This window comes from Dendropsophus ebraccatus, chromosome 6 (genome assembly GCF_027789765.1).
Source record: "Dendropsophus ebraccatus isolate aDenEbr1 chromosome 6, aDenEbr1.pat, whole genome shotgun sequence".
In the NCBI taxonomy this organism is placed as follows: Eukaryota; Metazoa; Chordata; class Amphibia; order Anura; family Hylidae; genus Dendropsophus; species Dendropsophus ebraccatus.
This window is the reverse complement of record NC_091459.1, coordinates 113,426,161-113,450,542: the sequence shown is the minus strand read 5'-3', so window position 1 is coordinate 113,450,542 and position 24,382 is coordinate 113,426,161. Positions and strand designations below refer to the sequence as shown.

At 42.4% G+C, this 24,382-nt stretch overlaps 1 protein-coding gene across 5 annotated transcripts in view; it reads left to right on the top strand.

Annotated features, from left to right (window-relative positions):
- Nucleotides 1–21,272, top strand: part of NCK1 (NCK adaptor protein 1) — a 90,665-nt gene extending 69,393 nt beyond the window's left edge. For all 5 annotated transcript variants that reach the window (XM_069975687.1, XM_069975685.1, XM_069975688.1 and 2 more), the window contains 2 exons: nucleotides 13,563–14,272; nucleotides 16,904–21,272. In XM_069975687.1, the coding sequence (XP_069831788.1) occupies nucleotides 13,563–14,272; nucleotides 16,904–17,098 (905 nt within the window). In that variant the 3' untranslated portion in view covers nucleotides 17,099–21,272. The remainder of the gene's footprint in view (nucleotides 1–13,562; nucleotides 14,273–16,903) is intronic.
- Nucleotides 21,273–24,382: the final 3,110 nt, after the last annotated feature.

The window sequence follows — 24,382 nt, the reverse complement described above, 5'->3', positions numbered from 1 at the left end:
CTGTGGGCTGCACGGATGATCCAGTGATCACCCAGGCATCAACTGCAACTGCGGTCATAATTTTACACAGCGCATGTCTGTAAAAGTGCCGATGGTAGCATTTTCTTATTGGTGGACTGTAATAGGCACAAAAATATAGCCAGTAGCAAATTGATTAAAATAAATAAGTTGCAAGTAACAGATGAGAGGTTATCTTGGTAACAGGAAACATCTGTTGGCTGCAGGAAAGGAGTTACAATGTGGCATCACTCCGCTGGGACAATGAATGGCCCCCTGATTGAGATAGGACTCCATTATGACATAGTAGATTTCCTCCCTGGTGTTCGAAACATCGGTATAAAGTCCTTGTTTAGTCATGATGGACAAAACTGCGGCAGCCATTCATGTAAAGATGATTTCTTAGGTAATGCGGGAAATACAACAGAATTAGTTGTGAGGCGTTTGACCACCTCCAATTTGGCCGCTCAATGTTTTCCACTATTATCTGAGCTTAAATACAACCAGGGAAACATCTGTATGGGAACGATTTGGACGATTATCGCTTCGTGTAACAGGGCCCTATTTCTCCTGCTTTTTTTTTTGGGGGGGGGGGTCCTCCTCACCTTTTGGAGGCATCTAACATGCTGATTACAGATGAGCAAGACTCGAGTCTGCATGACAAAGTTATATGCAGCCCTAGGGAGTCCTGGAAAACGTGGTTGAAGAACTGTTTCCCCCCCAGAGTGGAGAGATGGCTGCATAGAGTCCATGGAAGAGAGATGGCTTTGGCTAGAGTAAGATCAGTATTTGTTTGCAGAGCCTTTACAAGGCCGGGCTGTTTGAATAATCACTGGATCATGTGTTATGGCCAGGGCTGTGGAGTCGGTAAGCCGTAGCTCCGACTCCTGAATTTTATCAGGACAGACACTGACTCCTGCTCCTTCATAAATGGCCGGTCATATAATGGGGGAGTTATTTATCACACTGGCTCAGCAGCTTCTCCCTAATGTCCTACATGATCCTGGGGCAATATCTGAGGGAATAAGGAAACATATAAAGCAGCTTCTCCTGTGTGTGCAGTGTCTCCAGCCTCCATGTCCTGAACAACTCAGAACTAGACTAGATGGAGCAGGTGGTCTTTTCCTGCTGACAATCTTCTATGTTTCTGACTAATTATTCACCATACACAAAGAAACGCTGCTAACAATGCCAGATACATGTGATATAGAGGTCAGCCATAGTGATATACAGGGGGTCACACATAGTGATCTAGAGGTCCCACAGTGATATAGAAGGTCACTGTGGGGGCACGCAATAGCACCCACACACACACACACAGCCTGCTGCAGCCATAGCACGCACACACACACACACACACACACAGCCTGCTGCAGCCATAGCGGACACCACACACAGCCTGCTGCAGCCATAGCACAAACACAGCTTGCTGCAGCCATAGTGCACACCACACACACACACACACACACACACACACACACACACCCTGCTGCAGTCATAGCATACACACACAGCCTGCTGCAGCCATAGCGCACACACACACACACACACACACAGCCTGCTGCAGCCATAGCGCACACACACACACAGCCTGCTGCAGCCATAGTGGACACCACACACAGCCTGCTGCAGCCATAGCAAACACAGCTTGCTGCAGCCATAGTGCACACCACACACACACACACACACAGCATGCTGCGGCCATAGCACACATACACACAGCCTGCTGCAGCCATAGTGTGCACACATACACACAGCCTGCTGCAGCCATAGCACACATACACACAGCCTGCTGCAGTCATTGAACACTGAAGAAAAACACACAATATTCTCCCAGAGAGAAAACACCACACTGAGGACAGAAGTTACACCTACACTACTTATGTCTTCTCCTCCTCTATATTACACAGGATATCTTCATATTACACTGCTGTTCATATACAGGCATCCAGGAAGAGAACAGCACAGATCTCCCCCCACACAATGGACTCTTCCAGCTCAGAAACAAACTGCCAAATAGTGACTGACAATTTTTCCATGACCCCCCTTATGTTATAGGGCCAGTGTCCTATTAGAATGTTGCTCATAATATATATTCATGAGCAAAACTTGTAAAATTCAAATCAAAATTCAATTCTAAATTTTTTAAAGATTTTTTTTTTTTTTTTTTAAAGCTGGAGTCGGTACATTTTTTTCCGACTCGAACTCCGACTCCAGCCAAAGCTAGCTCCAACTCCGACTCCACAGCCCTGGTTATGGCCGAACGTCATCATGGTCATCAGCACATTCCCATTTACACCAGATGATGTGCGGGCGACTAGTGATGATTTAAATGCCTGCACAAGAGATGTGATCAGCCGATGAATGAGAGACTTCTCATCCCTTGGTTGATCGCTCGCCCCTTTTACACAGAGCAGTTACTGGCAGCGAGGGTCCCTTCCTGCCTGGGTACAGGGTATTGGCTGGGCTGCCTCTTTAATGCTGTCTTAAAAATTATGAAGAATTATCCTGCCGCGTTCCATATCCATTCCCCACCACTTTATATACGTAGCAAGCATTTGCTATGCAAAATTTGAGTGTAATTTTTGCATATTAAAGCAAAGCCCAGATACTGGTGAAGTCATCTTGCTTTTCATCTGTCGTGTCCCACTTGTGAACCTTTGCACTTGTCCTTTCATCCTTTTTATCCTTTATAAACTAAATGTCAGGTGAGTTTTGTAAATTAGAGACTACCACAACTCGGGCATGCAACTGTAGTTCAAACGTTCAGCATTTGCTCACTAGTGGCTGAAGAAATTGGATTACAATTTAAGCCAACGATCAGCACTCCAGCTCACCGGGGTGCCCAGGGAATAACCAAACAAATGTAAAGAAAATAAATCCCGGCACTCTCGTATTTGAAGCAGGTAAAAGTCTCTGTGTTTACTCACACATGGGACGCTGCACGCGTTCCGACCATGGTGGGGTGGTCGTAACGCGTGCAGCCTCTCGTGTGAATAAACAAAGACTTTTACCTGCTTCAAATACGAGAGTGCCGGGATTTATTTTCTCTACATTTGAAGAAATTAGATGTCGCCCTAGGGAGTGTGGAAAACCATATATACAGGCATAGGCCTTAGTCTGTATCTGTTTTCCCAGACTCCCTAGGGCAGCATTCAACTTCTCCAGCCACTGGGAGTCCATTGCCGAATGTTCAACTTTAGCTGAACCAGAGTGTTTGGCAAGTTTGCTCATCACTAGATAAAAAGCATTGTTGGGAACTAATCTTGAAGAGACCAAGGAGACGTCATTTAGGCATATTTATCTTTGTGTGCCTTGGAAAAGGCACAGATTTTTGCCTTTTTCCGTGGCGTATACCTTGCTTGCTTAATAGGCAGTGGTGTGCGCAGTAATGTGTGAGAGAGGTGTCATTGCCTCCTTTAGTGTTTAATTTATCATGGTTAAAGGTGTAAACAATGCCACAAATCAATCACATCCGGTCAGCTTACCTGTTCCTTTTCTCCACTCAATGCTCGGAAAACTGAGAACCAAGTTGAATAGATGCTGAACATATAGTCTAGTAGCTGGTCTGGTCTGGTTGACACATTTGGCAAACTTACCTTGCTCACAACCAGGGAGCAGGTGTAGATTTGTATGGCTGGGATAGGTCCTAACTAGAGATGAGCGAATCGGGTTTGAGTCAATCCGTACCCGAGTGTTCGGTATTTGATTAGCGGGGGCTGCTGAACTTGGATAAAGCTCTAAGGTTGTCTGGAAAACATTGATACAGCCAATGACTATATCCATGTTTTCCACATAGCCTTAGGGCTTTATCCAAGTTCAGCAGCCACCGCTAATCAAATGCCGAACGATCGGGTTTGGATCGACTCGAGCATGCTCGAGGTTCGCTTATCTCTAGTCCTAACTGATTTACTAAGAGGCTCTTAGTAAATCTGGCGGGATGAGTTGGAATGGGGCTTCATTTAAGACCAGTTTATGAGTTAATAAATCTCCCCCTTTGTGTTTTAGCCCCCCCCCCCTCCCAAATCTACCACAATAGCATTTCAACGTTCAGGCCGTGATGAGGCTTGGTGCCAAAAAAAGGAAAACCTTTCCTTACGATTTAGCTCTGTGAATGGTTTCCCTGCTTTGTTCCTACAGGATCCAATCCTATTCTTGGCACTTAATTATATGGTTCATGGACAGACCCATATAATGTATCCTTGCACTCGTGTGGCACAACGTATAACACGGTATATAGTTATATATACAAGTACTCCAGCGGATGGTGGGAATACACTACCTAGTGATAATGTTTTACCTTTTACCCCCGTCCCATCTAGTGACCACGGAGATCCCTTATACTATACATATACACAAAATTTGGATCCACACCCGTATAAAATTTAGATATCTTTTATTAGCATTAAACATACAATATAAAACCAGAAAAACAAGAGGCAATTCCAAACATGAAACCTTCCAGACTGTGTGCTTTAGAAATAGGGTTCAAAAACAATTTTTTGCAACAATAGTAGTCAAAGTGCAAAAAACAGTGCAAATGAGAGGCTATGTCAAGGAGAGGACACAATGTCTAGAAATAGTCTCAATTCCACACCCCAATGGTGTCTCGCTACCTGTGTCCTCAATGTATTCCCTTTAGCTCCTCTCACTATGGACCATCCCTGCACATAGCATCTGACCAGCGCTCTATATGTAAACAATTTAACATTAGTACACAATCTTACTGTAGTAACTATTTATCTTACCCATAATCATACACGTCTGGTCAATTCCCCAACGCACGTTTCGCGATCATAAAGCGATCTTTTTGCTTCCTCAGGGGGCGTTGCCTATTCTATCATGTGGGCTCTTTTATGTGCTGATTCGCTGATGTCATCCCTACTTCCGGATATCTTGGCGCATGCGCGGATGGTTTCCGGAAATCACACCACGTCATCCCAGGCGTCCGGTGGCGCGCCGATGCCCAAGACCAATGTGGCCGAGAATCATAGGCGCGTCACCTACGTCCGCCCGGATAAGCAGCGTCCAGATCTTACATCAGCGCATGCGCTCATCCGTATTTAGGGCTATTACAGAAAATGTAACACGGAGATACAATTATGATGTTCGAAAAGACTATTATGGATCACCACTAGTTTATGTTGGGTAAAAGGGGGAAAGGGAGGGGGAATTTTAAAAGCATATATTACATGTATTGCATTTTTGTGATTACGTGTACATAATTACAATCTCTATAAGTGCCAAAACATTTATAAGCAAAAAAATGTAAAGTGCATAAAACTCCCAACTACTGGAGAATAAAGTGCAATCCAGTGACTATATATAAAGCTTTTTTGCACTAATATTTGTATTTTCTGAGGATATTGGCATGTTACTCTCCACTAGTTTAGAGATTTATGCACTTTATATATAGTCACTAGATTGCACTTTATTCTCCAGTAGTTGGAGTTTTATGCACTTTACATTTTTTTGCTTATAAATGTTTTGGCACTTATAGAGATTGTAATTATGTACACGTAATCACAAAAATGTATTACATGTAATATATGCTTTTAAAATTCCCCCTCCCTCTCCCCTTTTACCCAACATAAACTAGTGGTGATCCATATTAGTCTTTTCGAACATCATAATTGTATCTCCGTGTTACATTTTCTGTAATAGCCCTAAATACGGATGAGCGCATGCGCTGATGTAAGATCTGGACGCTGCTTATCCGGGCGGACGTAGGTGACGCGCCTATGATACTCGGCCTTATTGGTCTTGGGCATCGGCGCGCCACCGGACGCCTGAGATAATGAGGTGTGATTTCCGGAAACCATCCGCGCATGCACTAAGATATCCGGAAGTAGGGATGACATCAGCGAATCAGCACATAAAAGAGAGCCCACATGATAGAATAGGCAACGCCCCCTGAGGAAGCAAAAAGATCGCTTTACGATCGCGAAACGTGTGTTGGGGAATTGAACAGACGTGTATGATTATGGGTAAGATAAATAGTTACTACAGTAATGGTGCGTTTACACAGACAGATTTATCTGACAGATTTCTGAAGCCAAAACCAGGAACAGACTATAAACAGGGAACAGGTCATAAAGGAAAGCTTGATTTCTCTTCTTCTCAGATCCATTCCTGGCTTTGGCTTCAAGAATCTGTCAGACAAATCTTTCTGTGTAAACGCACCATTAGATTGTGCAATAATGTTAAATTGTTTACATATAGAGCGCTGGTCAGATGCTATGTGCAGGGATGGCCCATAGTGAGAGGAGCTAAAGGGAATACATTGAGGACACAGGTAGCGAGACACCATTGGGGTGTGGAATTGAGACTATTTCTAGACATTGTGTCCTCTCCTTGACATAGCCTCTCATTTGCACAGTTTTTTGCACTTTTTTGACTACTATTGTTGCACACAATTGTTTTTGAACCCTATTTCTAAGTACACAGTCTGGAAGGTTTCATGTTTGGAATTGCCTCTTGTTTTTCTGGTTTTATATTGTATGTTTAATGCTAATAAAGATATCTAAACACGGTATATAGGTGGTGAGATGGGCCATTCTAGTGTTTAATCCCGTCCTCCTTGTTGGTGAGCATTGTCAGCATGTTATTAGAAGTCGTGCTAGGTGTAGCCATGACTAATAGAATGACTAAGAAAATAAAAAGGGTTGGGCACTTCCAGACCATTTTTATTTACCCTGTTGGGGCATATTTAGCCAGCACATAGGAGAGCCCCATATAGACGAAGGCCAAATGCCATGTCCAGACACACTTGAACCACTGTGCCACCCCCGTAATCCAATTCTCGTTTGGTAATGGGTATATCTGGCAGGATTGCAGCTCTGACATGGTTAAGGGTGATTAATGTCTGAATACCTGAAATATCACATAAACGTGGAGTGGAGATGGCCGAGTGATTCACTCATGTTAAGACTTCTGCAACAGGTTTAAGCCGCAGAGTCCTATATAATATGATTAAAAGAGAATGTGTTGTCACCCGCCACCTCCCTCCCAGTAAATATATTGCAATTCATAGACCTATCCTTTATTGAATGTCAGCCTGTTATGTAATGATCTGATGTCGGTATCTAAGGTGCTGACAGTTCAGGTCGTTGGACCCACATTTGGACTTGAAATGTGCCTCTAAGACCCTTATGTAAAACTAGTCTAAATCCTTTGCTTTATGCTTCATCTTGGACTTTTTAATAAGTTTTTGGGGATTATTTTAAAGTGTGTTTTTTTGTTAGTATATTATAGTCATTACAGTATGCTATGTATTCATTTTAATAGCTGACGAGCGTTCTCCACATATACACACAGACTCTTACAGAATTTTAGCTCTAAATTGTTTCTTCCTTGAGTCTGTTCACCCTGGTGTCAACATACTGTTAAAGGACATGAGAAACTTCTACCCTTTTAATCCCCAAAGCGGGATGGCGAAGGTCACGTCAGCGGAGCCTACAGCACAAATGGAACATTGAAGGTTCCCATAATGAAATCTTAATGTAGGAAAGCCTCCTAATGTAATATTCAGATGGTGATCGGACATGGTAATGGCTTCTGTGGAATGTCACACACATACTGTGTCCTCCTCACAGCTGGACAGATATTGTAGATGATCCTAGTTATAATACTAGTGACCCTTCCCGATGAATATTGCAATATAGTGTTTTGTTTTCTTCTTATCCTCCGAAAGTCACTCGAGTAGTCTTATGTAGACACTTCCTTTATGTGATATGTTGGTGTTGGCCAGCGACAGACAGCTATGGATTTTCAGGCATTGTAGGCACAATTTATTATTTTTTTTTTCCTTTTTTTAATTTCCATACTCTCCTGTCCCAATCTTCTGCAGATGCTGTGCCAATGGTTTCTGGTCCCCATTGCTCTAAAGAGCTTACTGCATGGGTCTCCAAGCTGTGGCCCTCCAGCTGTTGCAAAACTACATTTCCCATCATGCCTGGCGCATTAGCTGTCCAGGCATGATGGGAGTTGTAGTTTCGTAACAGCTAGAGGGCCGCAGTTTGTGGAGACCTATAGCTTACTGGCTTCTGTAATGCGTTGTCTCCACAGGGGCTGCCCACTCAGCCAATCATTGGCTGATACAGAACACCGCTGATCGGGTCAGTGATTGGCTGAGTGGGGAGTCCCTTTTGGGAATCATGTCACATAAAGCAGCTGGGACTGGGAGCTGTCTGGGGTGGGGGAAGGGGGCAGATGAGTATGCTTTCTTATTTTTACAGCAACTAAAGGCACATGATTTTGTGCCACCACAATACCCCTTTAATGCCACATCCTTATCATAACTTTTTTTAACTCCATATTGGAGCAATACTTTAGTCTGAAGTCCTGGAGTTAGTTTATCCATGTTTTCCAGGGCTCCCTAGGGCTGCATCCAACTTCTTCAGCCACATGAGCATGCTCGATGTTTGCTCATCTTCAGTCACTATGCCAGTAGTTTGCCATTAAATATTCACTCTTTTAGAGTGTCATCTTTTTTTTCTTTTTTTTTTTTTTACCCAAGTCTGACTTACGAGTGGATACTACATGTAAAAATGTATTGTGGATTACCGCTTGATTGGTAAACGCACTGATTTATTTCTTTTTTTCAGAATCTGAATACAAATTTGTTTGAAAAATGTATTTTTGTTGCAGCTGTGTGAATATTCTGTCTCAATGTGCATGATTATGGCCTTAAAGAAAGATGGCTGAAATCTGATCAAATACTGAAATGTGAATTAGATCTAAGGGTGATGTCATGTGATAGCATATTTAATGAGGATTTTCTGCACAGAATTTCCATGTGGAAAACCTGCAGCAAGATACAGCTAAGTGGATGAGCTTTAAAAAAAAAAAAAAAAAAATACCCACATGCATGTCAGCTGATGTGCCAGACCCACTTTACTGATGGTAAGTTGTCTTAAATGGGTTATCCAGGATTAGAAAAAAAACATTGCTACTTTTTAGCAAAAACAGCACCACCCCTTTCCTTAGGTTTTGTATTGTATTACAATTCAGCTCCATTAACTTCAATGGAACAGAGCACAAAACCATACTAAGGACAGGAGTGGTGCTGTTTCTGGAAGAAAGAGTCCATGTTCTTCTAAGCCTGTTTTAACCCCTTTAAGTTGTGCATACACCTTATAATTGAATCAGCCAGACCCGCTATCAACTGCTTAAGATATGTATGGTGGCAGATGTGTCAGTGAACGGAAGGGTCAGGTGTTCTAGAGTTTTAAGGCCGACCCACTAGTGCTGTCTAGCTGCTGCTTACCCCTCTTCATACAGTAGACAGGAAAGTTTGGTCATGCCGAATGTCCATGTGTATGTAGTGGTGTGGAGAGCTAACATTGACAGCCTTTAGGGGTGACCCTTAATGCTCATATATCATGCATAGTCCAGGGTGAGGTCATACTGTGCATTTCAAGGACTTATCCAAGAATATAATAATTACATGAAACAAGCTGATGGTTTGACCTTATGGAGCATTGATGGCGCAGTGGTGTATGGCGGATGCCTGCCGCAATCTGCAAGTGATTGTGATGATAATCATCTGTATTTCTCAGCACAACTGAATAAGAAAAGCGTAAGACTTTAATTTGGCGGATAAATAATTCATTGTGTACCTGTAAATCAACTGCATTGTAAATCTCCGTCAGCTGCAACGTTTAGAAAGTAGTTTTTGAGAGGATTGGAGCAGGATGCCGCTGTGCACAACAGGAAGAAGACATTAAAGTCTCAGGATGGAATGTTTGAAATGATTCCAGCAGCCAAATGTTAAACAGCTGAAAAGCATCCGGCTTCAAAAACACGCAGGCCGGATCTCTAGTGTGCCATTACCCATTAAGAACCCTATCGAGAGTCTTGTCAAAACAAACCTAAGGACTGGCACGGTGGGTTATCCGCCACCATCGTGGCTGTGCATGGGATTTCCAGGTACCTACTGATGGTCAGGGGATTTCTAGCCATATGGACCCCCTGCAGCCCGGGAACCTGTGGCCTCCCCTTATGGATGGCAGTACACCTGATGATTAGACTTTGTTATGGTGCGTTTACACAGAACGATTATTGTTTGAATTTTTGCAATAGCAATCGCTTTTGAGTGATCGGCCCGTGTAAAAGACAGTGAACGAGAACGATAAGCGAGAAATCGTTCATTTTGATCTTTCAGCATGTTCTCAAATCGTTGGTCGTTCGATAAAACTTTGCAAACCGCTTCGTGTAAACAGTCTCTCACAGATTTACCCTATGCAAGAGATGGGCTTAATAACAATAACAATTTTTTAAACTAATTTTCACTTTGTCTAAACGCTGATCGTAAAAAATTGTTGCTTCAAAATCGGTAAACAATTGATTGGACGAATTATCGCTCCGTGTAGCATTAGTCTGGGTTCTTCTGCTGCGGCTGTAGCCAGTGGCCTCAGTTTTGCTGATGAAGCAGTATTAATTGCAAAATCGTTCATCTGCGTGTGATGGCTAGAGCTAGAGAACCTGGCCTTGAAACATCCTCGGCTTATGTATTGCTACAAAAAACTGCAGTGTTGAATTACAAAAAAAATATGAACTGCAGCACTCCAGTTAATGGTGAAACAAGAAAGTGATGCTCTTTATTATAGTATATTCCAAAAAAAAAACAAAAAAACCAAGCCAGCAACATTTCAATTCCCCCTCTCAGCCTGATAAGCATTTGCTGTTTATATTTGGTTATATGTAAATAGAGGGCTGCGGTTCATCTCCTTTTGTATATTCTTTAGACCCTGTGTCTGGGGCCAACACCACGTTCCATGTTCTCTCCTTTAAAACACGGGAGGCACAGACGGTGAGTGCCTGTCCTGGACTGTTTCCCTGCACGGCATGATCAATGTCATGCCCGGAGCGGGGAATTAGTTTGAATCTCCATAGTACTGTAATGGCACAGCCGCGGAGATTCAAACTGTTTCCCCGCTCCCGGCAAAATATTTATACATCATGCCTAGAGATGAGCAAACTGGGTTCGGGTTCGAGTCTATCCGAACCCAAACGATCGGTATTTGTTTAGCTGGAGCTGCTGAAGTTGGATAAAGCTCTAAGGTTGTCTGGAAAACATGGATACAGCCAATGACTATATCCATGATTTCCACATAGCCTTAGGGCTTTATCCAACTTCAGCAGCCACCGCTAATCAAATGCAGAACGATCGGGTTCGGATGGACTCCAGCATGCTCCAGGTTCGCTCATCTCTAATCATGCCATGTGGGGAAACGTTCCAGGACAGGCATTCACCATCCGTGTTTCACAGAGAAAAAACGAAACATGTGAATGTAGACCAACTCATTTGGGGAGTGACAGCCTGCCAGTCACTGACTAAGAAAGGACAGCATTGTGGTCCGAGCGTGCTTTCACTCCTGAGACGAGTTTGGAAGTGGCGGCTGCAGTCACAAGGAGACACCGGAGATTCCACGACATGACACCAAGGGAGTGCGGAGAGGTATGTATACCATGTTTATTATGTTTTCCAACAGGGTATCATTAACAGTTGCATTAGCAGCAACACTGTGTGAACATTGTGGTGGGACATGGCCTAAAGTTTCTGATGATGATCCATTGGGGTATACACTACAGCCAGACATCGCTTATCCATTTAAATTTTCAAGCAGTTTTTTTTGTGCATGTTTTTTGGTCAGTCAGGAGAGAAGGCCGGGTGTTTGTCCGATCGCTACCTAACATGTTATGCCGGCACCTTTTGCTTCTCTTCATGTACACAAGGAGGGATAGTGTTTAGCTTTGCCCGGTCATTATTAGCAAACTGGCTCCCAGCCAAAGACAAGGCTGTACGAGCCCCACACCTCTTCCTAAACCTATTGTTCCCATTCTGTAATCTCTGGAGTAGGTGGAAGGAGAGGGAGGCAGCATGAATGCCTCCCAGGAAATATACACAAGACCTGTTTTGTCACTGTTCATTTATGTGCAGGCAGCTCAGCTGCTATGGCACCGAGTGCTGGTGGAACATTCAATATGGGAGGTTTGGGATTTTTAGCGATTCACCTTTTGGGAAATCTATGAAGCAGATTTATTTTTGACAGATGTGAAAAGGATATTCCGATTTACTGCAGCCTGCTAGGGCTGTAAAATAACAGCATGCACGGCTTTCCTGACCCTGTATCCAATCTCTTTTCCGTCCCCGTGCCTTTGTACTTTCCATGATGGCGCGCTCTCCCTCCATTGCGGATAGTGCACCTCAGGCTTCAGTAGGGTCAGAGCTATTTAGGTTGCAAGTGCGGGGACCTACACAATATTAGGCAAGCGGTTCTTGTGTTACATATAATTGGTTGTTGGTTTGTTTTTCTGTTGTCCCGTTTTTATTTGTCCGTGATGAATCGCGTTGCACCCCATGTTATTAAACCTTAGCGTTACTCATTCTCCGCAGATTAGGGATGTGCGGAGGCAGTGTGTGATGTAGTGACTCTGTTTTGTGACGTACTGAAAACTACATCAGCGTCAAGAACGTAGGAGATCTATTTACATGTCGGGTGTGAACACACATTGTGTACAGCTTTGAAGCAGGAAATATTGTACTATGTACTGCCACACTGTAGAATGTAAGATTGATTAATATGGTGAAATACAGCAGCCCCCAGAGAAGAACATTGCAGAAGTTAAATATACATGTTGGTTTTAAACTTTTAATATTAGTATAAATGTAAGGCTAAGTTCACACTGAGTTTAAACAACATGTAACAGATATTCAAGGAAGATATACTGTGGTGAACATAGTCTACTACTAAGTAAGTTTGGGCAACTTCCCGCTGGTGTATGCCAGTTTACCAGGACTGTTTTGTCCCGGTAATTTAGCTTATGCGAACAGAATATAAGGCTGCAGTTACACGTCAATTTTGCAGGACTTATGGACGGTGAATGGCTGTCCTGAAATGTTTCACCACCCGGCATGATGTATGAGTACCGTGCCGGCAAAGGGGAAACTGTTTGAATCTCTGGAGCACTGTAATAACATAGACATGAGGCCCTGTCCCTACAGTCCCACAGAGATTCAAACCATTTCCCCGCTCCCGGCATGATATTGATCATGCCAGGGCGGGAAACAATCCAGGACAGTTATTTACCGTCCGTAAGTTCCGCAAAATTGTGGACGTGTGAATGCAGCCTTACCTGAATACAGTCACTACCATTGAAAATAATGGGGCCTGAGCCCGTACACCAGAGTATCCACACTTTGACGTTTTCTTCAAGGAGAAACATAACCCTTTTGGTCCCACTTGGTTTCAACTTGTCTTTTCCTTGCAATAAATTTTACTGACTGCCATGAGGAGAACAGCCTGCCATCTGCAGAGGACAGCAGGGTTCCCCAGGATGGTAAAACTACTCCATGTCCATTCATTGGTGACTATTATGCTATGGGTTATATTGGCTGCTTCATAATATGACAGCTTATCACATAATTTTCTTCATGTCACAATGAGTAAGTACATTGCGTTTTAGAAATGTTTTTAAGAGACATAAACCTGTAAGTAGAAATAAGATTAAGATGGTATATAGAAAGTAAAAATATCCTGACTCTGTGCTTTTATTTATAGGTATTGGGAAAGTCAAACGAAAAACCAACATGCCAGATTCTTCTTCCACCGCAGATGAAAGCTTCTCTGACACTGAACGCTTATATGACCTCAACATGCCGGCCTACGTGAAGTTCACATACACAGCAGAGAGGGATGATGAATTGTCTTTGGTGAAAGGCACTAAGGTGATTGTAATGGAGAAGTGCAGTGATGGATGGTGGCGTGGCAGTTACAATGGACGCGTAGGGTGGTTTCCATCAAACTACGTAACTGAAGAGAGCGATAGCCCGTCTGGTGACCAAGTGGGCACATTGTCTGAAAAACTGGCAGCAGTTGTCAACAATCTCAATAATGGTCGCTCACTACATGTCGTACAGGCTCTGTATCCATTTAGCTCGTCCAATGAGGAAGAACTCAATTTTGAGAAGGGAGAAATGATGGATGTTATTGAGAAGCCAGAAAATGACCCAGAATGGTGGAAATGCCGGAAGAGCAATGGTCTTGTTGGACTGGTGCCAAAGAACTACGTAACTATTATGCAGAACTTTCAGCCAAGTTCAGGGTATGAGCCTTTACCACCACGATGTGATTACATTGGGCCCTCTGTGACGGGACGTTTTGCTGGCAACCAGTGGTATTATGGAAAAGTGACACGGCATCAAGCAGAAATGGCACTCAACGAGAGAGGGAACGAGGGGGACTTTCTTATCAGAGATAGTGAATCTTCAGTAAGTAAATAGTCCGTATAAGAAACCATGAAGCATGTAAGCTGTAGACTTGAATGTGAGGTCAACCATGTAACCAGAACAAAAATGTACTTGCGTTGTGCCTGTCACTCAGCTATATTTAGAGTTCAGTGAGTGGGTGCTCAACACTAAGACCCCAACCAATTGAAACTGATCTGCTACATGTAAATTTTTTATTTATTTATTTTAATAATGTCGAGAACACTTTAATGCGACTCTGTACCCAGGAGTCCGATTGGCAGGTGATGCAGTTATTGTACTAAAAAAAATACTTTTAAACTTGCAGCCCTGTATCAAATTGGCGTGGCCTTAAATGTGTGCCAAAGCCTTGCACCGCCTCTTTGTCCCACCTCCACACCCTCCTCATCATTAGAAATGCCCTAGGCAGGATTTTTCCTATTCATCACTTGTGTGAACACTGCACATGGGCCTTAATGATCCAGCCCATGTGCAGTGTTTACACAGGTGATAAATAGGAAAAAATCATGCCTAGGGCATTTCTAATGATGAGGAGGGACGAAGAGGTGGTGCAAGGCTTTGGCACACACACTCTAGGCCACGCCAATTTGAGACAGAGCGGCAAGTTTAAAAGTAGTTTTTAAGGACAATAACTGCATCACCTGCCAAATGGACCCCAGGACAGATCTTGGATTAAAAGCAGCTATAAGAAGGTACAAGCAGTTTGGGGGGGGGGGGGGGGCAGATTGTGGGTACAGAGTCGCTCTAACAGTGCTGATCAGAAGAGCACCTCTTGCTCTGTGGCGTTCAGTTTTCATGGTTTATTTTAAAGGGTAGAATGCAGAAGGAGCAGTAGAAAAAAATCCACACTCTTATCTTAAAAGGGTTGTCTGACCAGGACCCCTATTTTGTGGAATGCTATAACCCTAGAAAACACTTTGCTGATATTCCCCTTACCATTTAGAGAAAAATGTGATACCAGTTAGTGAATACTAACTTTAATGGGTAATCGGTTAGAGCCAGTAAAAAATGTACAATAGGCTTAACAGCTGCTTACCCGACCTGTATGGCTATTCATACAGCATGTATTGTGTTACCGTGCCAAACAGGGTTAGGGCTACAGGGGGATGTTCTCTGCAAAGCGGGCCAATATCATCCTGTGTAATAGGTCCAGCAATCAGCCTTCAAGTGAGCAATTGTCATGGATATCTCCACGCCAGGTTCGTTCAGTGTACAAGCCTTAATATGGTTCAATAGGGCTATTGTACGTAACTCACCTGGCATTGAAGTACCCATGTTAACCCGATCTTTGGGCAGGAGTGGTATCTGCACACCAACTGGGGCAGATCTGCAAAGTGACCGATTCACTTTAAAAATCCTTGTTCATCTCCCAGTGTATTTTGGCACATAATACTGTATATATCCTTTTCAAAACAAGCATGTTTTGGACTATAGCTTTTTTCATAGCCAAAAATGTCCCAAATGCAAAAAGAAGTCTGGAAACACATCTGCCTGTAAAAATGGTATGTGAACATTGTAGCCCTATTAGCAATAATGCTTTAAAGATACTCTGATAGGAAAGCATAAACCTAATGACAAAGGGTAGTATAAACTAATGACAGAGAAGCTGAACGGAATGATGTATCACTTACATTGTTCTGTGCAGCTGATTCAGAGATATCCTCCTGAATAACAATAACTAGCCCTCTCAATTATCTGTGTGAGCTCATTAGTCCTTGATATTCATGAGCACCAGCACACTCCAACCACCAGCCGCTGATTGGCAGTTATTCATACATGCTGTGAGTCATCTGTCACTCAGTAGCTAGGAGTGAGTGGTGCAACACATCTGCATATCAGATGAATGGCTTAACAGGATGATGGAAGTAGTACAGTGGTCTGTTCAGCATTTCTGTCATTAGTTTATGCTGCCCTCATTTAAGGCAGCATAAACCCAGTGACTGATTCCATTTAAATATTATGTATTTCAAAACACTATTTAAGCCATACTGTTCAGATAGATGAGCGCTGCTTCATTTCGCTTTGATACCAAACAGAATAAAACTTAAAAAATTAAATAAAAATAGGCATCGGCTTATTTTTTTCTGAGTTTTTACACATTAAAATATATCTAATAGCACCATCCTAAAAGAACCAAAAGAAAAGAATTTACCGTAATTAAAAATGGGCTTTAAGGGATTTAAAATCTCTTTCATAACCAAAACATTTAAAGAATATGAGTTTTGTGTACCTCTCTTCTGTATCAACTTATGTGTGTAGTTCAAGTTCCTGTATACGGGAGCCCAGAGCGTTCCTGGACGATTAGACCTAAAACATGGTGTAAAAGTATAAAACTAGTATAATAGTATTTTAAAATTAGTAGTTTAAAAAAAAAAACTGCGTAGCACATAGCTTTGGGCTTATACCTTTAAAGCACATCCTGGCAGTCCTCACGTTATTTACTGCCAATGATGGCTAATCCAGCACACTTACTATTGTTGGATGCCAGTAGTCTCCTTTGTTCCTGAAATCTGTCCAACTACTGCTGAACATAACTTGTAATACTATGGTCATAACTACTTCCTTGTCCCTTAAAAGTTTCAATGACTAATTGAAAAAACTTTTAATGTTTTTAAATTTCTTTTTTTTTTTTAGCCGAATGATTTCTCTGTATCGCTAAAAGCCCAGGGCAAGAACAAGCATTTCAAAGTTCAGATGAAAGACAATGTATACTGCATCGGGCAGCGCAGGTTTAACACCATGGAGGAGTTGGTAGAACATTACAAAAAGGCCCCTATTTTTACCAGCGAGCAAGGAGAGAAACTCTATCTAATCAAGCCTTTGTCCTGAGACTGCTTTGCGGAGAGTTGGGAAATGGACTCCATCTTTGGCCAAGTCACTGAACGGCGGAACCCTCGGAAACTGAGAACCCCAGAATAGAACCAAAGGCCTCTTCTAGCCCCCAATGAGAATGACAATTGTTATAATAAGAATTGGATGATACGCTGTAATTTTCTGTTTAGTGTCTGAACTCCTTGCCATGAGCGCCCCCTATCTTTTTTTTTTTTTTTTTTTTTTTCTATTTTGCCTTACTATTGTAACGTACCTGAGATGTAAAATTACATAACCTTCTGTGCACTTGGAGGTTCCAAGCAATGTGATTGTGGTTTGTTCCCTACAAGGATCATGTTTGATTTCGTCCACATATCACATCTACTGTACATGCTGCTTTCTGTTTCTCGAATCCCCCCCGCCCCTATCTGTGCTCTGGACACAATCATCGGCATGGATCGAATGCTGTTCTCACTGTGGATATACTCTCGTCTTTTGTCCTGTTCACTTTGTATCTGACAGGCACCATGTCTGAGCAGGGTGTCTTCATTTGTACTTCTTCTCCAAGACATTTCATATTTATTTAAGACGCATAGGGTGCCTTTCCGGTCAGTTACTAGCTTATATATATTTAATGTACCCACCTACTGTACAAGATCTTCATATTGTTCTATTCTTGTCCCAGCAGGTATTGTATAATTCACAATGCTGTCAATCATTTACTTTTGTTTGCTAGCAAAACTTCATATATTATAGTTCTCTTGTATTGTTTTTATGTTTTTGGTACCCATCTAAATGGGCACCCTGTCACACTTAAGCTATTCGTAAAAGAGGAGTTCCTTTATGTCTTGGTTGTGGTAGAGGAGTATCCAAGCCAAAGCTTGTACTTCTTCCATACCCTCGGGGGCAAACGTGGACCTGGCCATTGTATGCTGGTTATGCCAAATGTCAGGCCCCTTTTTACAGTGCCCCAAAAAGACGCAACGGACAACACCAGGAACCTATGTAATGTAATCACTGGGTTCTGCATGGTAAATTCACCTATATGATATAGCCTTATGTTCCCTCTTTGTTGGGCAGAGGAGTGCTACGAATGTGATATAATATTAGGGGGGGGGGGCTTGTAACTGTTTATTTTATTAAAGAAACAACTGAACAAACTAGATTATTGTGCCAAATTGCATATGTGTTAACTTACATATCTGTTTATTGTTGTGTAGTGGTGCTCTTGCATATATGTGTATTTTAACTCATTCGCACCAAAGCCTTTAGTCAATCAACATGTAATCTATTCCAGAATGTGTTTCCGTTTAGTGGAGGACGCTAGTAGATCTAGGTACCGCAAGTCAATGTAAAGATGAGGAATATGGCTATAATACTAAGTCCACATGACTATATACTGTGTGTATATTTGACCGCGTGTACCCCAAATTCTTATTTATGCACATTGTTTGTATAGACAATGCAGTAAAGTAATTCTCGTTCTTCTCATTTATTACCCAACAGATTGTTACTGGCAGATACCACAGATTTCATTATTAGCTGCACAGATATAGCCAGGTAATAAGTATTATAGGACACGAGCATTGCACACTTATCATAATTACATCATCACATGCAACGCCAAAGATTAGTGTTCTGGGCTGTGTCTTTTGCATAGTTATGATGTTACAGGTTTACTATGTGCACCTTGTGTCTCAGAGGTGGCTTATACCCAGTAGCATGAGATGCAGTCAGTTGCTATGAATAAAGTCTTTTACGTCCCTCACGTTGACCATGGCTTTCATATTATATCCTTGTCATTTTATGGACTGGACCAATAGTCAGGGAGGCGTGTGTTATTACTTATGCTCCAATTATGAAATATTGGCACAAGCCCTCAAATGCTAATTCCATTATACCAGGCTACTATTGTCACCATCTTCTTCTGGTTCCTTTTAGCTTGCTGAAGACCACCACATTGCAGATTTCCCTCATGTGATTTTGTTTATCAAATTTTACTATATTGGCATTATGCAAAAAGCCAAAAAATTCTGCTAGGAGGCAACAATTTGTCTTCCACGTATTGATCACTGCCGAGTCTGTAACTGTTACCCGAAACATGCAGATGAAGCTGTTGTTTAGAATCAAGCCTGACTGTAATAGACATTTAGTAAGAAGCGCCAGATTCGTATGAGTGTAAAACATCAGCCTTGTGTGTCTGTTAGAGGTGTAGGCCCTGGTTTAGAGACCTGTAATGAAGTCATAGGGCTCTGTGGTGCTTTAATTTGTGTCTTTAGATCTGCAGTTGCAGTAATATTACACAAAATCACAAAATGCGGTTGTATTCTGTTTCTATATTATACATGCTTATTAGAGATGAGTGCAACTTGACCGTGCTCCGATCGTTTGACATTTAAATACCAGTGGCTGAAGTTGGATGCAGCAGAGTCTGGGAAGAAATGTATACAGCAGTATCTGTGTCTTCCAGGACTCCTTAGGGCTGCATCCAACCGGTAATCAAATGCTGAACAATTGGATCCAAGCATGCTTGAGTTGCGCTCATCTCTAGTCCTTAGAAGTTAAATAAAATTGTCGGCCAAGGATTTCCCAAGCTGTAGAGAAACTGCTCACTAACAAGTAACCAGGGCCTCGTATGTTTCGCATAATTTTTCTTTCCCCTTGTTACTTTGTATAATGTACTATATGTAAAGCAAATAAAATATAGTAAAGGACCTGATGGCAGGTCCATGGAAATCTGACAGTCAATACATATCATGTCTTATTTTGAATCCAGAAGCGCTCTCTGTGGTAAAAAGACATTTAGGTCTCGTGCACATGACTCTAGTACAGATCTGTGTAACAATGAAAAAAAATAATAATAAAATAGCCATACTATACATCATATGCCCCCAATGATTCTAGTATGCTATGTACAAAGAATAGGCCTTGTCTGTAGATTGGTGGAAAAAATGGCATCTGCTTCTTGACCCTAATATTGCTACATTATATCCAAAAATGTGCATGGCTGGATGGTGTTTATGCATTCACATAGCCAGATTTTTAGTCCATAATACAACTAAACCACGAATGCCGCAAATGAGAGGAAATAGTAGAGATGCGCATCGATTACATTGTGTAAACCCACTCTTACAGGGTATTATGTGTCATTTTATAAGACGTTCTCCACTTGATGTGGATTAAATTTGGCCATTACTATCTGAGATCCCCCTATTTCTGGTGCTGCCAATTGAGAGGTGTCTGGGAATTTTCCACACAAGGTGCTGTGTAACATGGATACAGCCGTAGGCCATAGGCTGTATCCATATATTCCAGGACTCCCTAGGGTTGCATCCAACTTCAGCCACCGGTAATCAAATGCCGTCCGCTTGGGTTCTACAGAAAAAGCCTTATACAATGACTTAAAGTTGTTTTTTTAATTATTTTTTTATACCGTGTTGGTCATTGTGTTAAATACATACATTTGCACCTTTACATGTCTGTGTACAGATTTTGCAGAACTCAGTATATGGTAGCATGCACTGACTATCATCCTTCAAGTGGGGCATGAGAATTTAGGTTTTTCTATACTGGGAAAAAAAATGTAGAGCTAAAAATAAACATGAGAACTTGCAGTGTGTGGAGTTATCAATGCTTTCATAGTGAACCTCAATCTGCCTAGAATGCCTTTTGCTCGCTCTCCAATACTTTTTTATGCCCCACCATTGCCTGGCTACTCTACCTGCTACCTACCGTATTTTCCGTTGTATAAGGCGACTGGGCGTTATAAGACAACCCCTGACTTTTAAGAAGATTGTCAGCAGTTCGCCTTATACGCCGGAAAATGTTAACCCCTACCTGACCGCAGCCCTGCAGCGCGCCTCCCGTACCGTTCCAGACGCAGGCAGTGTGATGTACACCACTTGCGGCGGAGATGGGAGATTCCTGAACCTCTCCTGGGCAGCCGAGCGTCCCCGATGAGATGCTCGGCTGCCCAGGAGAGGTTCAGGAATCTCCATCTGCCGGGAGAGCTTCGGGAACTTCTAGCGCCTCTCTTTTTCTCCCGAAGCTCTCCCGGCAGCCGAGCCTCTCCAATAAGACGCTCGGCTGCCCGGGAGAGGTTCGACCATCTCCAACGCAGGTAGTGTACGCCACAATGCCTGCGTTTGGAACGGTATGGGAGGTGCGCCAATGCCAGGAACGGACCCCAGGTTAAATTTTTTATTTTTTTTTTTAAATAGTGGTGGCTCCATACAGTTAGGATGCAGTGATTTTTTTTAGTCCTCCTACCGTATGGGGCGACCCCCCACTTCTAAGAAGATTTTTCAGGGTTAAAATGTAGTCTTATATCCCGGAAAATACGGTAGTACCCACCCAGGGCTAAAGCTGGCCAATGTGTGTGATGTAATTGGCAACAACATGTACCTTAAGGGCGGAATCAGCCCAATATAGATCCCATGCCATATAGAGCTTGCGATCTACATCAGGAAAGGAAGCAGATGGGGTTGCTTACAGCGTGTTTTCTTCATCAAAAATGGATCACCTACCCACAGGATAGAGGAAAAGTGATGTAGTGGGATCCTGAGAATGGAGCTCAGTACTCTGCAATGTTTGGAAGCCACATAGAGAATGAATGGACTGATGGCCACGGATGTTCTCTGCTGCTCTACTCATTCAGAGGACATTTGTCATCTGTTCTCGACATCGGTGGGGGTCCCAACAGGCGACCTCAACGATTTTGTAGTTTAACATTTGATGATGAGTTTCAGCATCATCACTTTGGGATGAAATTATGAATAGGATATGTTAAAGAGATGCTTTTTGCTGCCTACCGATTAAAAAAAAAAAAGTTGATGCATTGACAAAATTATGACCAAAATACAGGGCCACATGCAGGAAAAAAACTGCGTATGTCATGATCTGCTTGGCGTTGTATTTTAGTCTACTGCTATGGTGGTTTGCATGAGGCCTAATACACGGAAAGATATGCCGAACCTGAGAATGTGTATTGTTCTTGAACCGATGTATGTGTATGTATAAAATGATAATGTACTGCTGTATGTGTAATTTAGTGACTTTTGGATCTTTGTATTGGCATGTTTTCATGTGTTTTAGTTTGTTTTATATTTGGGTGGAGAGTATTTATATCACAGCATAGGACCATATAGAGTAAAGTTTAGAATCTCTTTTTGTCTCTTCCGACTCTGGCCCTATTCTCTCTCACGCACAGTTTTCCTTCGAGGTGTTGCTGTGTGGCCTCCATGGTGCATCCTGTATAGATGTCTTCTGAGCAGTGGTCTGGAAGGGCAGAAAAGACTATGTAAACAGGTTTTACTGATACGCCACTTATTACATTGTAAATCCCCAACATCTATAGAGAACCCTACAGTCAGGAGGGCACCAGTGAGAATTAACCTTGTCTCATTTGGCCTCATGCACTGACTCTTGGGATTTTAATAAACTTCGGCATTTATTGGAAACCCGAAAATTATGTGAAGATGGATAATCCCGTTTTACTATATTGAGACTGTCATAATAAATTTTCCAACACAATAAAGTTTGTTTATAATTTTACAAAAAGGAAGAGGTTTCTGTACTATGTACATCAGTCCGACTTTGTAGGTTCCCGATCTTTACACTTGGACAAGAGCACTGGAATATTAAAAATTGTTTTATGGTAATTCTGTTGTTTGCAAAATGCACTTCCCAATATTGGTTCAAGTTGTCCACATCTAAGATATAGTATCATTCGAATACATAAAAGAAAGGAAACACCTGGTCCATGTAGTCTGTCCTCTTAGTATTTCCTTCTTATTATCTTAGGATAGATATATGTTTATCCCAGGCAGGTTTACATTCAGTTATTGTAGATTTACCAACCACATCTGCTGGAAGTTTGTTCCAAGCATCTACTACTCTTTCAGTAATGTAATATTTTCTCTCGTTGCTACTGATCTTTTCTCCAACTAATCTCAGATTGTGTCCCCTTGTTTTTGTGTTCAGTTTTTAAATTTAAAACCACTTCCCTCCTGGACCTTATTCAGTCCTTTAAAGGAGAAGTCTGACAACATTTTTATTAAAATATTGCATTGCCCCCCAAAAGTTATACAAATCACCAATATACACTTATTACGGGAAATGCTTATAAAGTGCTTTTTTCCCTGCACTTACTACTGCATCAAGGCTTCACTTCCTGGATAACAAAGTGATGTTTCGACCCGACTCCCAGAGCTGTGCGGGCTGTGGCTGCTGGAGAGGATGATGGCAGGGGGACACTGAGGGACACAGGGCACTGGAGGGACACTGAGCATCCCTTTGCCATCATCCTCTCCAACAGCCACAGGCCGCACAGCTCTGGGAGTCAGGTCGTGACATCACCATGTTATCCAGGAAGTGAAGCCTTGATGCAGTAGTAAGTGCAGGGAAAAGCACTTTATGTGCATTTCCCGTTATAAGTGTATATTGGGGATTTGTATAACTTTTAGGCTATGTTCACACTACGTAAAACTACGGCCGTTGGGATGGCTACAACGGCCGTAGTTTTTGCGGGGTGGAACAATGCCTTAGTTTCAATGGGATCCCGGCCGAAGCGTATACACATCGTATACGCTCCGGCCGGGATCCCGTGTGGCCCCGCAAATAACTCACATGTCTGTTTTCTGCGGCCGTAGGAAACCCTGTCAGTTCACACTATGAAGCGAGTGGCTCCGGCCGCTCGCTCCATAGTGTGAAAGGGGGGAAGCTCTGATGCGGGCGCACACTGATGCGCCTGCATCAGAGCTCTGCGGCCGGTACATCCGGCCGGCCATGATGATCCGGGCAGAGACCGGCTGTTCCATGACCCGGCCGGGGTCACTGAACGGCCGGTTGTTCATGGTGTGTGAACATAGCCTTAGGGGGCAATACAGTATTTTAATAAAACTTTTTGCTGGGTTTCTACTTTAATGACCAGGGGCGTACATTTACGCCCCCGCTGTCTGGGCCTTAAGGCAGGAGGACCTAAATGTATGCCCTGCTCGGGTCCCGGGCTATGGAGCGAGCTCAACAAAAGTATAAAAAAAAGTCCCAAAACCCCTCCCCCAATAAAAGTGAAAATCACCCTTGGCCTTCCCATTTTATACATAAAACATAAAAATAATAAAGTTAATTAACATAAAATACTATAGTGTGCGCAATCGTCCGATCTATTAAAATAAAACAATATTGTTCCTGCACGGTGAACGGTGTGAACAAAAAGCAGTAAAAAAATACGCAGGGATTGTTTTTTTTTAATTAAAATATAAAAAGCTATCAATACTTTTTATCTAGAAAAAAAAATTTACT